General features: G+C 38.3%; 1 protein-coding gene across 1 annotated transcript; it reads left to right on the top strand.

Moving 5' to 3' along the window:
* Positions 1-792: 792 nt before the first annotated feature.
* On the top strand, positions 793-12,511 carry LOC122984281 (solute carrier family 13 member 5-like). Its single transcript, XM_044354628.1, has 12 exons — positions 793-918; positions 2,945-3,073; positions 3,160-3,296; positions 3,549-3,769; positions 3,870-4,050; positions 4,135-4,257; positions 4,393-4,605; positions 4,731-4,837; positions 4,953-5,074; positions 5,659-5,820; positions 7,992-8,129; positions 9,886-12,511. Exons 1-12 carry the CDS (start codon positions 820-822, stop codon positions 10,009-10,011), a joined length of 1,758 nt encoding a protein of 585 aa, XP_044210563.1. The 5' UTR covers positions 793-819; the 3' UTR covers positions 10,012-12,511.
* Positions 12,512-13,544: the final 1,033 nt, after the last annotated feature.

Raw genomic sequence — 13,544 nt, 5'->3', positions numbered from 1 at the left:
CACTGGGCTGAAATTGTTAATCCATGTGATATTTCCTGGTTTTATCTGTTCTTTTAAAATTCAGTATATTCGAGTTACTGTAAGCTGGGATGACACTAGTGGTATGACTATTACTAATTCATCAGCAAAACATAGGGACGTATGTAAAAAAAACATCTCATCCAGCAAGAAGCTTTATTCTTAAAACACAGTTGTGTAACTAAGGAATGTCAACATTGACAGCCCATGTCGAAACGAAGAAGACTGCTGGTAAAGTCATTCATTTATATAGAATTTATCAGACTACATTTGAGGAAGTCAGACTTTGCTCTGGTGTAAGAGTGAAATATTGCTGATTGTTACAGGGCATAGAAAGTCACCAAATACAGAAAAATATCATTTCAAGTCACTCGTGTTTTGTGGGTTTCTTATTCTTATACAATCGTGTAAGCTAATTACTACATACACTGACTGATATACACAAAAGTCTTGGAATGGCAACTACTCAGTTGCAACACATTTCAGTGTTGGTGCTCTTGCTCAGGCAACAACATGCAGCTTAATGGGGAGACATTGTTAGCTAATCTCCCAGTATGCATTGTATATCCTCATTACTGATAAAAAAAAAAATACACTAATGAAGTTAATGAAGAAATGTCTTCAGGTGATCAACAGATGTTAATATTACTTGGCAACAGCAGGTTAAACATCAAGTTTCTCAACCCTCCTTTATTTCCTTATTTCTTCCACCCCCCCCCCCCCCCTTCTCCCCCCTATTCACTGCGCTTCAAAAGCGCGATCCATGGTGCAAAAGCTTCCTTTTCTTCGTAGTCCTTCAGGATGACATTCTTCAAATATCTGCACTCTGTTAAGAATGAGCTTATCCTCTTCTCGTCTCCATTTCTCCTTCTTCCATTGCCTTTGGTAATCGGGACATCGGTACGTAACAGATTTGGATGAAATAATAGATTAATTTGAACTAAACTTTGCTATCAGAGTGGTGAAATTTTGTAACTCTGGTGATTTTAGCACAAGACAGTTGAAGTGTTGAATGGTAATTTTTAGTTTTTTTGCAACATATAGCCTGCATCAATCAGAACTTCTTTAATTATGATTAAGTTAGTCTAATTAGGAAAACATTCACTTCATGTGCATGCAGTTTTAATATATAAATCAACTAAATTCATCCGCAAATTGTGTACACTGGAAGACAAATGAAATGAATGAAATGAGTCTGATTTGTGCTGGTTCTCCAGTGTATTGTTACTTTAACTCCTTGTTGTTAACATGAAGGGTCATGTCCAGCGTGGGAACACAGAGTCAAAGGGCTCTGTCCATGTTGCCACCGCTACATGTGACATAGAGACATGCACACAGGCAACACGCATGTTATGATAAGCAGAGACTCCAATGTAAAGCAGCCATGAACCAGGGTCATAGGGTCAAGGGCGCAGATCTCGATACAACTTAGGGGGGATCACAAACATGGAATTTTCTCAAGAGTATTTTCTGGAGGGGAATCAATAACATCACCAACGTATATAAAATTATCTGCTGTAACAGGCACAGCCATTAACAGTAGCTTAAAATATATATTAATGAATCACTTTTAGGCCATCAAAATACATACAATATTTACCTATTTCACAGAGCCACACATCCAGGTACTCAAAACAACACTCAAGCAGCACAGTGAGACTATCAGCTTCACTTAAAAGGTAATGTCCGACTAAAACAAAAACAGTCAAGCTTTTTTTTTCTTTTAAGTAGGCATCCATGTCCATTTTCCCTTTTTCTGCAACTTTTTTACTCAAACTGACAGAACCTCTCATACACTGTTGTTGTCTAATGGCAAAATTATTGAACATTTGTATTAGTCCTTCATTCATATTCTATTAAGATTTTATCAACCAGTACAGGGGACTTCCCACTTACAAAGTGATGTTTTGAGTCCTTATGTCCATCTTTTTCCTTTTCTCTGCCATGCTTTGGTAAAGCCCAACCTGGCTTTCTCATACACACACACACACACACACACACACACACACACACACACACAGGACCCAGGTTAATTATAGAAGGAGTCAATATACTTTACCTCAACCCTAATGTAAGGCTAATATATGCTGTAATGAGCAATAGGTGTTAATGTAGGCTACTGGAGGTAACGTTAGCATAAGTTCAAAGTATCTAGCTAATGTGAGCTGCATACATTTAAATAGTCAAGTAAACATTCATGTCAGCTAGATGATTGTTACCATGTACGATATGGCTCCTCCACATCAACTTTAAACATTCACCATCAGAATCTGAATTTTTAAATTTATATAACTACAATATAAACGCGGCCTGTCTTTAGTAGAAGCTGGGTGCACCCTATGATGTGCAATAGCAAGCAAAGGTATCACGCTAGCATCATGATGAAGTACACCATCAGCTTCATCTCCCAAATTCCCACTTAGCTTAGTAACAGTTCAAACTACTGAGCAGGATACATGGGGGGACACAAACAAACGCTTCAAAAGGTGTTGTGTTTATGTGTGAATCATTTCAGAAGTGGCTTCTATTAAATATATATTTTCAGTTTTATAATTTATTAGAAATAATCTATTGGGGGACAACTTCATAATTTTGAGAACTTGGGGGGGGGGGGGGGGCGCCCGACTGCCTCAGGATCTGAGGTGTTGATTCAAAAGTGACCAAGGCTTTCTCTATAAAAGTTTTAAAAGTCTGTGTTACATAGACTGCAGGGCAATAAATCATAATCATAATAGAACAACAAGTACACTTTGCCCTTTGAACTGTCATAACATCCCATTAAAAAATTATATAACAGTTATTGAATCTTGAGGATGTTGTGCATTTTTTTCACACCATATGTGGCACCTTTCCATAAGGGACCTTGAACCATAAAAGAAAGTCCTTGTGTGCATTTTTCTGCATGTTTTTCCATGTTTTCATGCAGGAGGCAGAATGTGCCTATGTGATAATCCTGATGGCGGTGTACTGGTGCACAGAGGTCCTACCACTGGCTGTAACAGCTCTGCTCCCAGCCCTCCTTTTCCCCTTGTTTGGCATCATGCAGTCCAAAGCCGTAAGTGAAATTACTGCAGTAGTGTGTAAAACTTTCAGTCACACATTCAGTCTTACCCTGTGTGAACTATGACCCTGCTGTTCCAGGTGTGCATGCAGTACCTAAAGGACACAAACATGTTGTTTGTGGGGGGACTGATGGTGGCAGTAGCTGTGGAACAATGGAATCTGCACAAGCGCATCGCCCTGAGGGTGCTGCTCTTTGTTGGTGTGCGCCCGGCACTGTGAGTGGCTCAGTTGCATGCCTCCACAGCAGATTCTCTGTTTGGCTTGTCATCTTTAAAGACCTTCATTTCCGAACCATATCTAATCAACTATGATTTCAAAAACACTTGCTATACATAAAAAAGCTATTTTCAAGTTTTTCATTGCCGTCATAAAAGTCTTTCCCTCTTTTTGTTATTGATAGAAGGCCCCCTCTTCCAACCGTAGGCCACTAACAGTATATGTTTTGTTTTTTTTAATCTTCCTGGCAGGTTGATGTTGGGTTTCATGGGTGTGACAGCCTTCTTGTCCATGTGGATCAGTAACACAGCTACCGCAGCCATGATGGTGCCTATTGTTCAAGCAGTGTTGGAACAGCTCAACAACAGTGACGCAGAGCTACCTCAGATCCTCAGCTCAGAGGAGCAGGTCCAGACATCAGAGACGGATAGCAAACTGCCTTCACAGACAGAGAATCAGAGTGAGGGACAAGGTGAGCCGTGACCACCTTTAAGAGACAGATTTTAGTATGATGCACAGCATTAAAAAACTATGTTGCTTGTAGATCCTCTCATTCCTGTCTCTGTCTGAAGGCCCAGTGGTGGTGACTTTCTTGGATGCTGCAATGGAGGCTACAAGGCATAAAGAGGCAGCCGAAAGACGGAGAATGTGTAAAGGGATGACCATTTGTGTTTGTTATGCTGCCAGCATCGGAGGAACTGCCACACTGACAGGAACACTACCCAATCTGGTGCTGAAGGGCCAGATGAGCCAGTGAGTGTTTTGTTCTTTAGTAGTATTCCATTTTTTTAACCTTGTTCATCAAAATATTTTATTCCCATTTGTTGTTTTCCTTAGACTCTTTCCTCAAAATGGAGATGTGATTAACTTCTCCTCCTGGTTCGGCTTCGCCTTCCCTAACATGATCCTCATGCTTACACTGGCCTGGCTTTGGCTGCAGTTTGTCTTTATGGGATTCAAGTGAGTTTGGTGATGGTTAAAGCCTAATTATAGTGACAGAGACTTGAATCAATACCGAGAAACTTTTACCACATCAGGAGTGTGATTGAGTGCAGAGGTGCCACAATGATTTTGTTTCCCTTGTGATGCCTTTAGTTTTAAGAAGACATGGGGCTGTGGAGCAGTGAAGACAGAGAAGGAGATTGCTGCCTATAATGTGATCCGTGAGCAGCATCGTCTGCTGGGGCCCATGTCCTTTGGAGAGATCAGCGTCTTGGGTCTTTTCACTCTGCTGGTGGTGTTGTGGTTCACAAGGGATCCAGGCTTTATGGACGGCTGGGCAACAGTTATCTTCAACTCCAGAGCAGAGTTTGTATACAAAACTACATCTGATTTCCACTCAAATTAACCTATTAATCTCTTATGAATTATTTGCTTTGAAGAAACTTTCATATAAGTGTGCATGTTCACTCCCTCACCTCTTCACCTCTTAGGTACGTGACAGATGCTACTGTGGCAGTCTTCATTGCCGTCCTCCTTTTTGTTCTGCCCTCAAAACCCCCACATTTCTGTTCATGGAGAACTCAAGGTCTTGACACAGGTGAGCCATCATTCTGCATGAAAATATATTCAATTTTATACAATTATATCAGAGTTTTAAGAGGAGTAGACTGTGCAATGATTTAACACTGATATTTAATTTATTGGATCTGTAGCACCTCATCAAAGTGCTGGCCCAACTCCACCTCTACTCACCTGGAAAGTTGCCCAGAAGAAGTTACCATGGGGTATCGTGCTTCTTCTTGGAGGAGGTTTTGCCCTGGCCAAGGGTAGTGAAGTAAGTGGCAGTGACAGTCATAATGTTAATGGGACATTACGCCTGGGCTAAGAGCTTACACATAATGTGGTATGAATGCTAATGTCTGTGGAGTGGGAATGGGTATGGTGGTAGCCTCATGGTTGGATGTGTTTAAATCTTTTTTTTTTTTTGCAATAGTCATTAAATGTATTTACATTCTGTAACTACCCCTCTATATTATAGATGTTAGTGGTGGAGCCTGCCATTCCTGCACTTAATTCAAATACTATATACAAGGGTTTCACATGTAATGATGAGCATATGTAATCCAAAGTTACTGTTTTTAATTTAATTTTATTGATATTAGCTTCACTGTTTTCTGTTTACTCTCCTAACACCAAATCAGAGCTTTGTTAAGTTATTGTTAATGCGAACCAAACATTTCCTACCGATGCTAGTTCAAATTATTCTATTATGAATTTTATGCTTTAAATACCACTGAGTTACACTGTGTAATCATGGTAAATGAGCAAATGTTAACTCAGCTGTACAGATAAAGACTGCAGACATTTCCAGGAAAAGGTTTTACCCTGTATATGTTTATGTTATAAATATCTCTTTAGGAATCAGGACTCTCGAAGTGGATGGGAGATCAAATGACTCCCCTACAAAGCATCCCTCCCTGGGCAATTGTTATTGTCTTATGCCTGCTGATTGCTACCTTCACAGAGTGCACTAGTAATGCAGCCACTGCGACGCTCTTCCTACCGGTCTTAGCCTCAATGGTAAGAGTTCTTAGAGAGAAAGTGAAATGTGTTTGATGAAAGAAAGAAGCAGCATGTCAGACTGCAGGTGACAGACAATCATGGTTGGCAGCTGTGGTTCAGTGAGGTGAAGTGTAATTTTCTAGTGTAATTTCTTCTGAACTGATTTCCCCAATTGGAGTCCAGCATTGAAACTACTCCCAGTGGGAGCCAGCCTATTTTCCCTTGTTTGGTTACCCATCTAGTTGGTCATTCGGGCTGAATATGTTTGGTCTGCTTCCTCGGGCCCCTCCTCTCATCAGCAACCTGCCAAACACACCAGTTCAGCACAGCGCCATGTAATGCTGCCCACCCCATTGCCGCTGAAGAATGGCATTACTGTGCATGCTAGTCAAGCACTCAAGAGAACACCAGAGCTGGGTTGTGAAAGACTGTGCCAAGCTGAGGTATACAGACAGATATTTATTAAGGGTGATTGCAAATAGGCACACAAGTGCGTCCAACTCTCATTTGAAAATGGGACCGAAAGAGAATGGAGAGACAGAAAAGAGCATCTGATCAGTTACATGCAGCTGAAAGTGGGGACATGACACTTGTGGCAGTCATGGCTTGTGGCATGTCACTTCATGTGTCATTCTGTCAATCGTTGAATCTTTAGCATTTGATTTAAACAAAAAACATCAGACAACAGAAAACACTGACATCGTGGTAACCTGATGTACAGCCAACAGTTTAAATGAGACTAAGTATAAAGTTCCAGTATTTTCAAACTTTGTTTATTTTGAGAACCAGAAATTACTGTGCACTTTTAAGATACTGTGCTGTGGGATATGTAATTCAGAAGAAAATTCCAGAGGAGTGTTTTCTGCATCTTAGTAGTCTGCTATTATTGTTACGTATTTATTTTATTTATTTATTTTTGACATTTCCAGTAAGGGATAAGCCCCTTGAGATGCACCATCTCATTTTTGAGGGGGTCCTCAGGCACAGAAAATAAAAATTATTACAATCAACATAATAACATCAACATTTCCCACCATCCCAAGCCCCACCTGCTACATCTGTTACATGAGTCATCTGTGCAAAAGATGAACAAGAAATAAATTAGATTAATAGATCAAATAACATTATGTCAATGTATAAAGTCTACTTATGAACAAAAATGAAGATGCATACAGTCAGAAAGAAGAAAAAATAGATTTAAGGTGGACAAGCAACAAAGTCTTGAAGTCATGGAAAGAAGTAATTGATCTGAGTGAGTTAGGCAAATTATTCCAAGCTGATGGTGCTTTAAATTTAAAAGTCTCCCAGTATCTTTAAATATTTTAGGCACAATAAAAAAAGGATGTTGAGTGTGTCTGAGTGAATATAATGAACTGAATGGAACAAAATGTTGTTTTTTAATTAAATATAAGGGATAGTTAAAGTAAATACATTTGAAAACAAAGAGCAACCAATGAAAATGTCTCCTAGAGTGGAGTCGTAGCCAGTTAAGTATATCATACATCAAACAATGATGCATGCGGTAAGGACACCGCGGGAAAAATCTCCAAATATTATTGTACACTACATTTAAAGGCTGAAGATGTGTTTCAGAGGCATTCTATGATATCTATATGATATCACCATTATCAATAATGGGAAATAAAAGCTGTTGGACAATTAGTTTTCTTATTTGGAGAGTAAAACAATTAATTGACTGATACAGTATTCTGAGACTAGCATTTATTTTATTTCTTATAAAATGAATATAGGGCCTAAAAGAAAATTCAGAAGTCTCAAGTTTATCAACTGGAGACCCAACAGTAAAATTTATAGTAAACTATATTTATAGTTAACTCAGTAGGTGAATGATTAAGATTATAACTAGTACTAAATAACATGCTACAAGACTTCTGCTTGTTTAATATGAGATTGTTAGTTAAAAACACTTTTGAACAAAATAAAATTCATATATGTAGTACTTTTCTATTTTAGATATCATGACTCAGTCCCAAGCTTGCAGGAATTGCATCTTAATCACACCCACTTAATGAGAGTTTTCACTCCGCACAGACTGGCACACATTTCACTTATGAGTCAGTGATTACGGTTGCAGAAAAACAGCCAGATGGAGGAGTGGAGGATTTTGTCATCAAGGGTGTGTTCATCCCTGTCTCAGACTGCTGATGCTCTCTGTGTGATTCTTCCAGTCCCAGTCCATTGGAATCAATCCATTATACGTCATGGTGCCTTGTACTCTGAGTGCTTCTTTCGCCTTCATGTTGCCCGTTGCTACGCCTCCAAATGCCATCGTCTTTTCTTACGGATACCTCAGGGTTGCTGACATGGTGAGTATGGCAGTGGCTTCAAGTGTTTATTCAGTAAATTATATGTTGAACATGCAGAGCTGTTACTTTAGGGCCACTATTACACAGCATGCTGAATTCATGTGTCATAGTCACTTGTAGTTGTGACCTGTAACTGTTAAAGGAGTAGTTTTGAGAAATACACCTTTTGCTGCTGAGTGTTAAATGAGAAGATTGATAACACTCTAATGTTTAGCTTAGTTTAGCTTAGCTTAGCATAAAAAAACACCTAGCCTGGCTCTATCAAAGGTTACAAAATCCACATACTAGCACCAAAAAAGAAAAGTGTAAAAACTGCCTCATAAAACCACAACTTGTTGTTTTTATACTTTGTTTTTTTACTGATTAAACAAATGAGATATAACCGTAGACTGTATAAAAATAATGGATAGCCACCGAAATATCACCCATTGGTTTGTGGATTCCCGTTTTGAAGTCTTGAGTTTGGCATTTGACTTTTGGAGCCAGCCTCAAATGGCCACTCAAGGAACTGCAGTTTTTTGCATTTCAGCATTGCCTTCATTTTTCAGCCCTTGAGGTGTTAATTAGTTTGTATGGAGGGTTTTAGGAGCCAAAACTAAATACATCAAATAATTATATAATTAAATTCTTAAACAAATTAATAAATCAATATTTTTTTTATAATTTAATGCTTAATAAATATATAATTATATATTAACTGCTTAAATAAATAATTATGTCATTTAATGCTAAATTGTCACAATAAATAAATCACAAATTAAATGAGACATTAAATATAAAAATGTTTATATAATGTTTATTTTATTTATTTATTTATTCATTTATGTACTTATTCATTTGTATATTCATTAATTTATTTACTTATTAATTTATTCACACATTTATTTATCTATTTATAATTTTATTTATTTATTTATTATTTATCTATACTTGCTGCAGCGAAATAAATAAATGTGTCAACTTCATCCATCAAAAGTCAGGGGCGGGTTAAAGCCTCTGATTGGTGAATGAACAGTGTTAAAGACCCAGCAGGATCTGGGATTGTGAATACAGCTTTATTCATTTCTGTGTCAGTCAGGGCCGATATCATTCCAGTTCATTCAGTGAAGCCCTCAATCTGATCTAAAAAAGCATATCAACTGGCATTTGCCTCCATCTGTTCAGCTACAGCCAACATATCTACCATTGTAGCATGCAAGATTTCATTAAGATCCGCACCGAGTGCTGCCATCTTCAATTAGGCAAAACCAGTAGATTCAAGTTCAACCACCAGTTGCAGAACGGAGTCCACCCCCTGACTTTTCATGGATGAAGTTGACAGATTTATTTATTTCACTGCAGCAAGTTACACTATGGATAAATGAAAGTATATATAAATACATAAATAAAATGAAAAATCTATAAATAAATGTGTGAATAAATGAATAAAAATAAATAAATAAATAAATGGATTAATTAATTTACAAATGAATAAGCAACAATATAAATGTTTAAATATATATGAATGAATAAATAAATACACACATTTATATATGTAATGTCTCATTTCATTTGTGATTTATTGATTTATGGTGACAATTAAGCATTAAATTATATAATTATTTATTTATTCATTTATTTAAGCATTTTATTATATCATTATTTATGTATTTATATATTTAGTTTTAGCCCTTAAAACCCTCTATAAGTTTAAGCAAAGTTTGCCAAAATGTTGAAATACTGCTTCAAGATCACTGCTACTCCTCTTCTCCATCAGGCCAGTACAGGAATCATCATGAACATCATTGGCATCCTTTGCATCACACTGGCCATCAACAGCTGGGGTAAGGCCATGTTTGACCTGGACTCTTTCCCTGCCTGGGCCAACGTCACCGGGGTGTGAGCCTGGTTCTGCCTTAAGAGAGGCACCGTGCCCTCCCTCTCCACAGGTGCCAAATGAAGACCTCTGGTCAGAGTGACAGCACGGTGGACCGTCTGTGTACAATGTCCTTTGCTGTGATATAATCACAATATACAACCGTCAGGAGTGAGATATTGCTTTTATGAAACAGTTACCAAATATTACAGCATAGAAATTATAGACACAATCCAATAAAAATGGTTTTATTAAATAACAATTACATTACAAGAGTCATTTACAAGAAAGTAGTTCTCAGCTGCCTGCGGTTGCTGTACAACATTAATAAACTGCTAAACTAACATTCAAGCCAGTCAGTGATCTATGCAGTTTATTTATTCACATTAATTTGAATTTTCCCATTAATTGTACACCCATGGAAAAACTGTCAAGTGTTACTGTGTTCATATTGCAAAGTGTTTGCAATAACATCAGGCCTACTCATTTTGTTAGGAGTTGCATTGCTTAGTGTGGCGAGGATGCTGCTCCGACTTCTCTGGACACTGAGCTTCAGTCGCCAATAGTTTTGGAGAGAGCTCTCACGTTTGTGTCCAACTGGACTTTCTGGATTGTATTTCAAGGCCTGCATCGGAAAGCTTTTGCATGATGGTGCTGCGGAGACAATGGTTGGTGTGGCTCTGCGTCATCCCTGCTTGCTTACAGCTTGTGGACAACATTTTAACGGTATAGCTGTAGAGTGATAAATACAAATAGAACTGTTAAAGGACAGTAAACATAGCTGTAGTATATGCTCCCTATACCATGGCTATCAACCAATCAGACTGCGAGATTTTAACTACCAATTTTAAAGCAGTATAAAACCACTCAAGTCATGTATATGTTAGGTACTTGTGATTTACCCAACAGTATATAAAGCTGTTAAAATAAGCCCCACCTCAACCAGATACAACATAAAAATGCCACTTACATGTTAATACTTTAATAATAATCCAATAAAAACATTACATATAATATGATACTGACAAGGGCGATCCTGCTGCCTCAAGTGTGCTTTTACTTTTGATACGTTTTCATGTCAATTATGTATTTCTGTACTTTCACTAATTCAGTGCAAGACTTTTACTTGCAGTTGAGTATTTTTACATTGTGCTTTTGCTACTTCTATGTAAGTAAAACACCTCAATATTTTATTCACCACTTTTACACTGAAAATTGCAAATCTATCAAAATAGATTCAAAGTTACAATGTCTGTTAGTTGGGTCAGCTATTTTCACTTTTAAAGATAATGGGCTAATGTTTACAGTACAGCAGAGAAATTAGATCTGCTTTGGCCTACATGTGAGGGGATACAGTGCTTCCAGCATCAGCTGAACTTTGAAATGTATAGTCATAGAACAAGAAACCAATATGTGCCTTGTACAAACATACTGACTTATTGTACTGTAAACCCATTTTCAATATTTTGGTCAATACAGTATGTGCTGACATTGTGCAGTGTCTCACTGCAACAATAAATTCTGTCTCCAATTGCAATAAAGCTGTATTTAAGGATCAATGTATATTTTTTCTCTTTAATTACAAGACTTTTGCACATAAGTGAGTTTTAATGTTTCTTTTTTTTATTACATTGCCTCTGCATACAATGGTTTACCAACACTGGAAAAACACATCATATAATGAACCAGACATGGCATAGTCATGGCCTGCATGCTTTTAAAATACTTTGTCAGCTTGAATCATGCACACAATATTTTTAAAATTGACAAAAACACTTGGTTTACAATTTAGGCTACTGATTCCACAGTAAGATTTGCAATGTTTACACTTATGGCCTAGTATAAGCTTTTAAACAATGAAGAGGCTTTAACAAAGCAGACAGAAAGAAAGCTCAGTCTTAGCTGTTGAAATAGCATTGTCATCCCCCACTGTCATCCAAAACAAAATGATCCCACTTTCATCACCAGTCGGCTCTCTCTCAACTTCATATGACTATAACCTGTGTTTTAATGTGCACACATGCTTCTCTGCTTCTTGCTTAAAGACCTCTGGTCTCATGCATAAAGCTGTCATAATCCAATAAACACAGTGTGGGAAGCCACAGTAATCTTGGACTGAAAGACCACACCTAATGTATGTGGGCAAGAGCTCTGTATCATTGTCCTCTTGCCGAGACACTGCGTGAGCCAAGGGTCAAGGCAGTTATATTGTCCAGTCTGCCTTGCGTCATAAACACTGTGAGCTCAAAGGAGACATTTCCAAAGAGATCCCTTATAGCCCAAAAAGTCTCTATCACCATGATGAGAATGATTTTTTACAGGCAAGACATAAGATTGGCAGACACTCCAAACAGTTAATTATAAAACAGCAAATCTATGGCAATAAACAGCACCAAAGACATATTGGTGGTGTCGTGCAACAGAGGAAAACATGTCACACTGCAGCAAAGCTAGTGGGGAAATGAAAGGATCAATTAAAAGTCTGACCTCAGTTCTTCTGTTGGACAATTAAAACGTTAGACGGTTTAAAAGTGGTTAACAAGCGGTTGGGTGCGTAGAGCACTATGATCTTGGGTCCCACTAAGGAAAAAAGCTTATGTAATTACAGTGCCTTTCTCTCCCTTTGCTGCCTCTCCGACACCCACTCATTATCCAGCTGAAACACATCCTCATGTATCAGAGCTTCTATTACTGGCTATATATACATGTAAGGCTTCAGCAGGAAATTGAACCTGCAAGCCAGTCTCTTTGTTGGGGTTCCATGCGACTGACTGTGCACACAAAGACCTCTGGTGAACCCAGAAACACATTTCTATTAACTCATTATAGACTAGGCCTTCTGTTTGCATTTGGGATTCAAGAAAAACTTCAAAGCACACGGGTCAAAAAGTACATTTTGTGTCTAGTCCACCTGTTGCATCTTAGAGTATTTTGTGGATGAGGAGGCTTTTGAAGCAAGTATTGGCCTCCCACCTGATCTTTATCAGTTACACATAAGGACAATATGTTGCCTGTCTGATACAATCAATCCCTCCTGGCACTGTGTGTAGAGATGGTTTCAGTTAGCAATTTGAGTATCCAATTAAGCTCAGGACAAGGGTCAGGCCAAAAGCTAAGAGAGCCAAAAGAGGACAGTGTGTCACAGTCTACTCCTCAGTCCCTCTTTGCAGCCACACTCTCATCCCCAGCTCTCTGCATTTCCTCTCCCTGGCCATGTTCTTTCTTCCTACAATCCTGGCCTGCCATCCTCAAGCTGTCTACCAGATGCTCGGGATTTCCCTCCTTTTCTTCTACATACCTGTTCCCACTTCTCATCAGTCCTGCAGTTACCTGGCCTACTCTGCCCATTCCTCACCTGCAACTCGTTCCCTCATCAGCCACTGACTTATACCGGCCCATCATTTCCTTTGATCTCTGCCAGTTCATCTAAGTTGCTCCTGTGTTACTTTGTTACAAATATGAAGCTATGGCTAGCAGCAGCAGTTGATCTTTTTTTTAAGCTCTTGGGGAAAAAAAGCAAATAAGCATATTTCTCAAAATGTCGACATATTCCTTCAAGA

The sequence above is a fragment of the Thunnus albacares genome, chromosome 6 (genome assembly GCF_914725855.1).
Source record: "Thunnus albacares chromosome 6, fThuAlb1.1, whole genome shotgun sequence".
NCBI classification, from domain to species: Eukaryota; Metazoa; Chordata; class Actinopteri; order Scombriformes; family Scombridae; genus Thunnus; species Thunnus albacares.
Note: the sequence above shows the minus strand (reverse complement) of the source record. Positions and strands in the feature narration are given on the sequence as shown.

Coding starts and splice junctions, on each gene's coding strand:
- LOC122984281 (XM_044354628.1), top strand. CDS start 820: ATGACATTCTTCAAATATCTGCACTCTGTTAAGAATGAGCTTATCCTC. Junction 3,770..3,869: donor GAATCAGAGTGAGGGACAAG/GTGAGCCGTGAC, acceptor CTCTGTCTGAAG/GCCCAGTGGTGGTGACTTTC. Junction 4,606..4,730: donor ATCTTCAACTCCAGAGCAGA/GTTTGTATACAA, acceptor TTCACCTCTTAG/GTACGTGACAGATGCTACTG.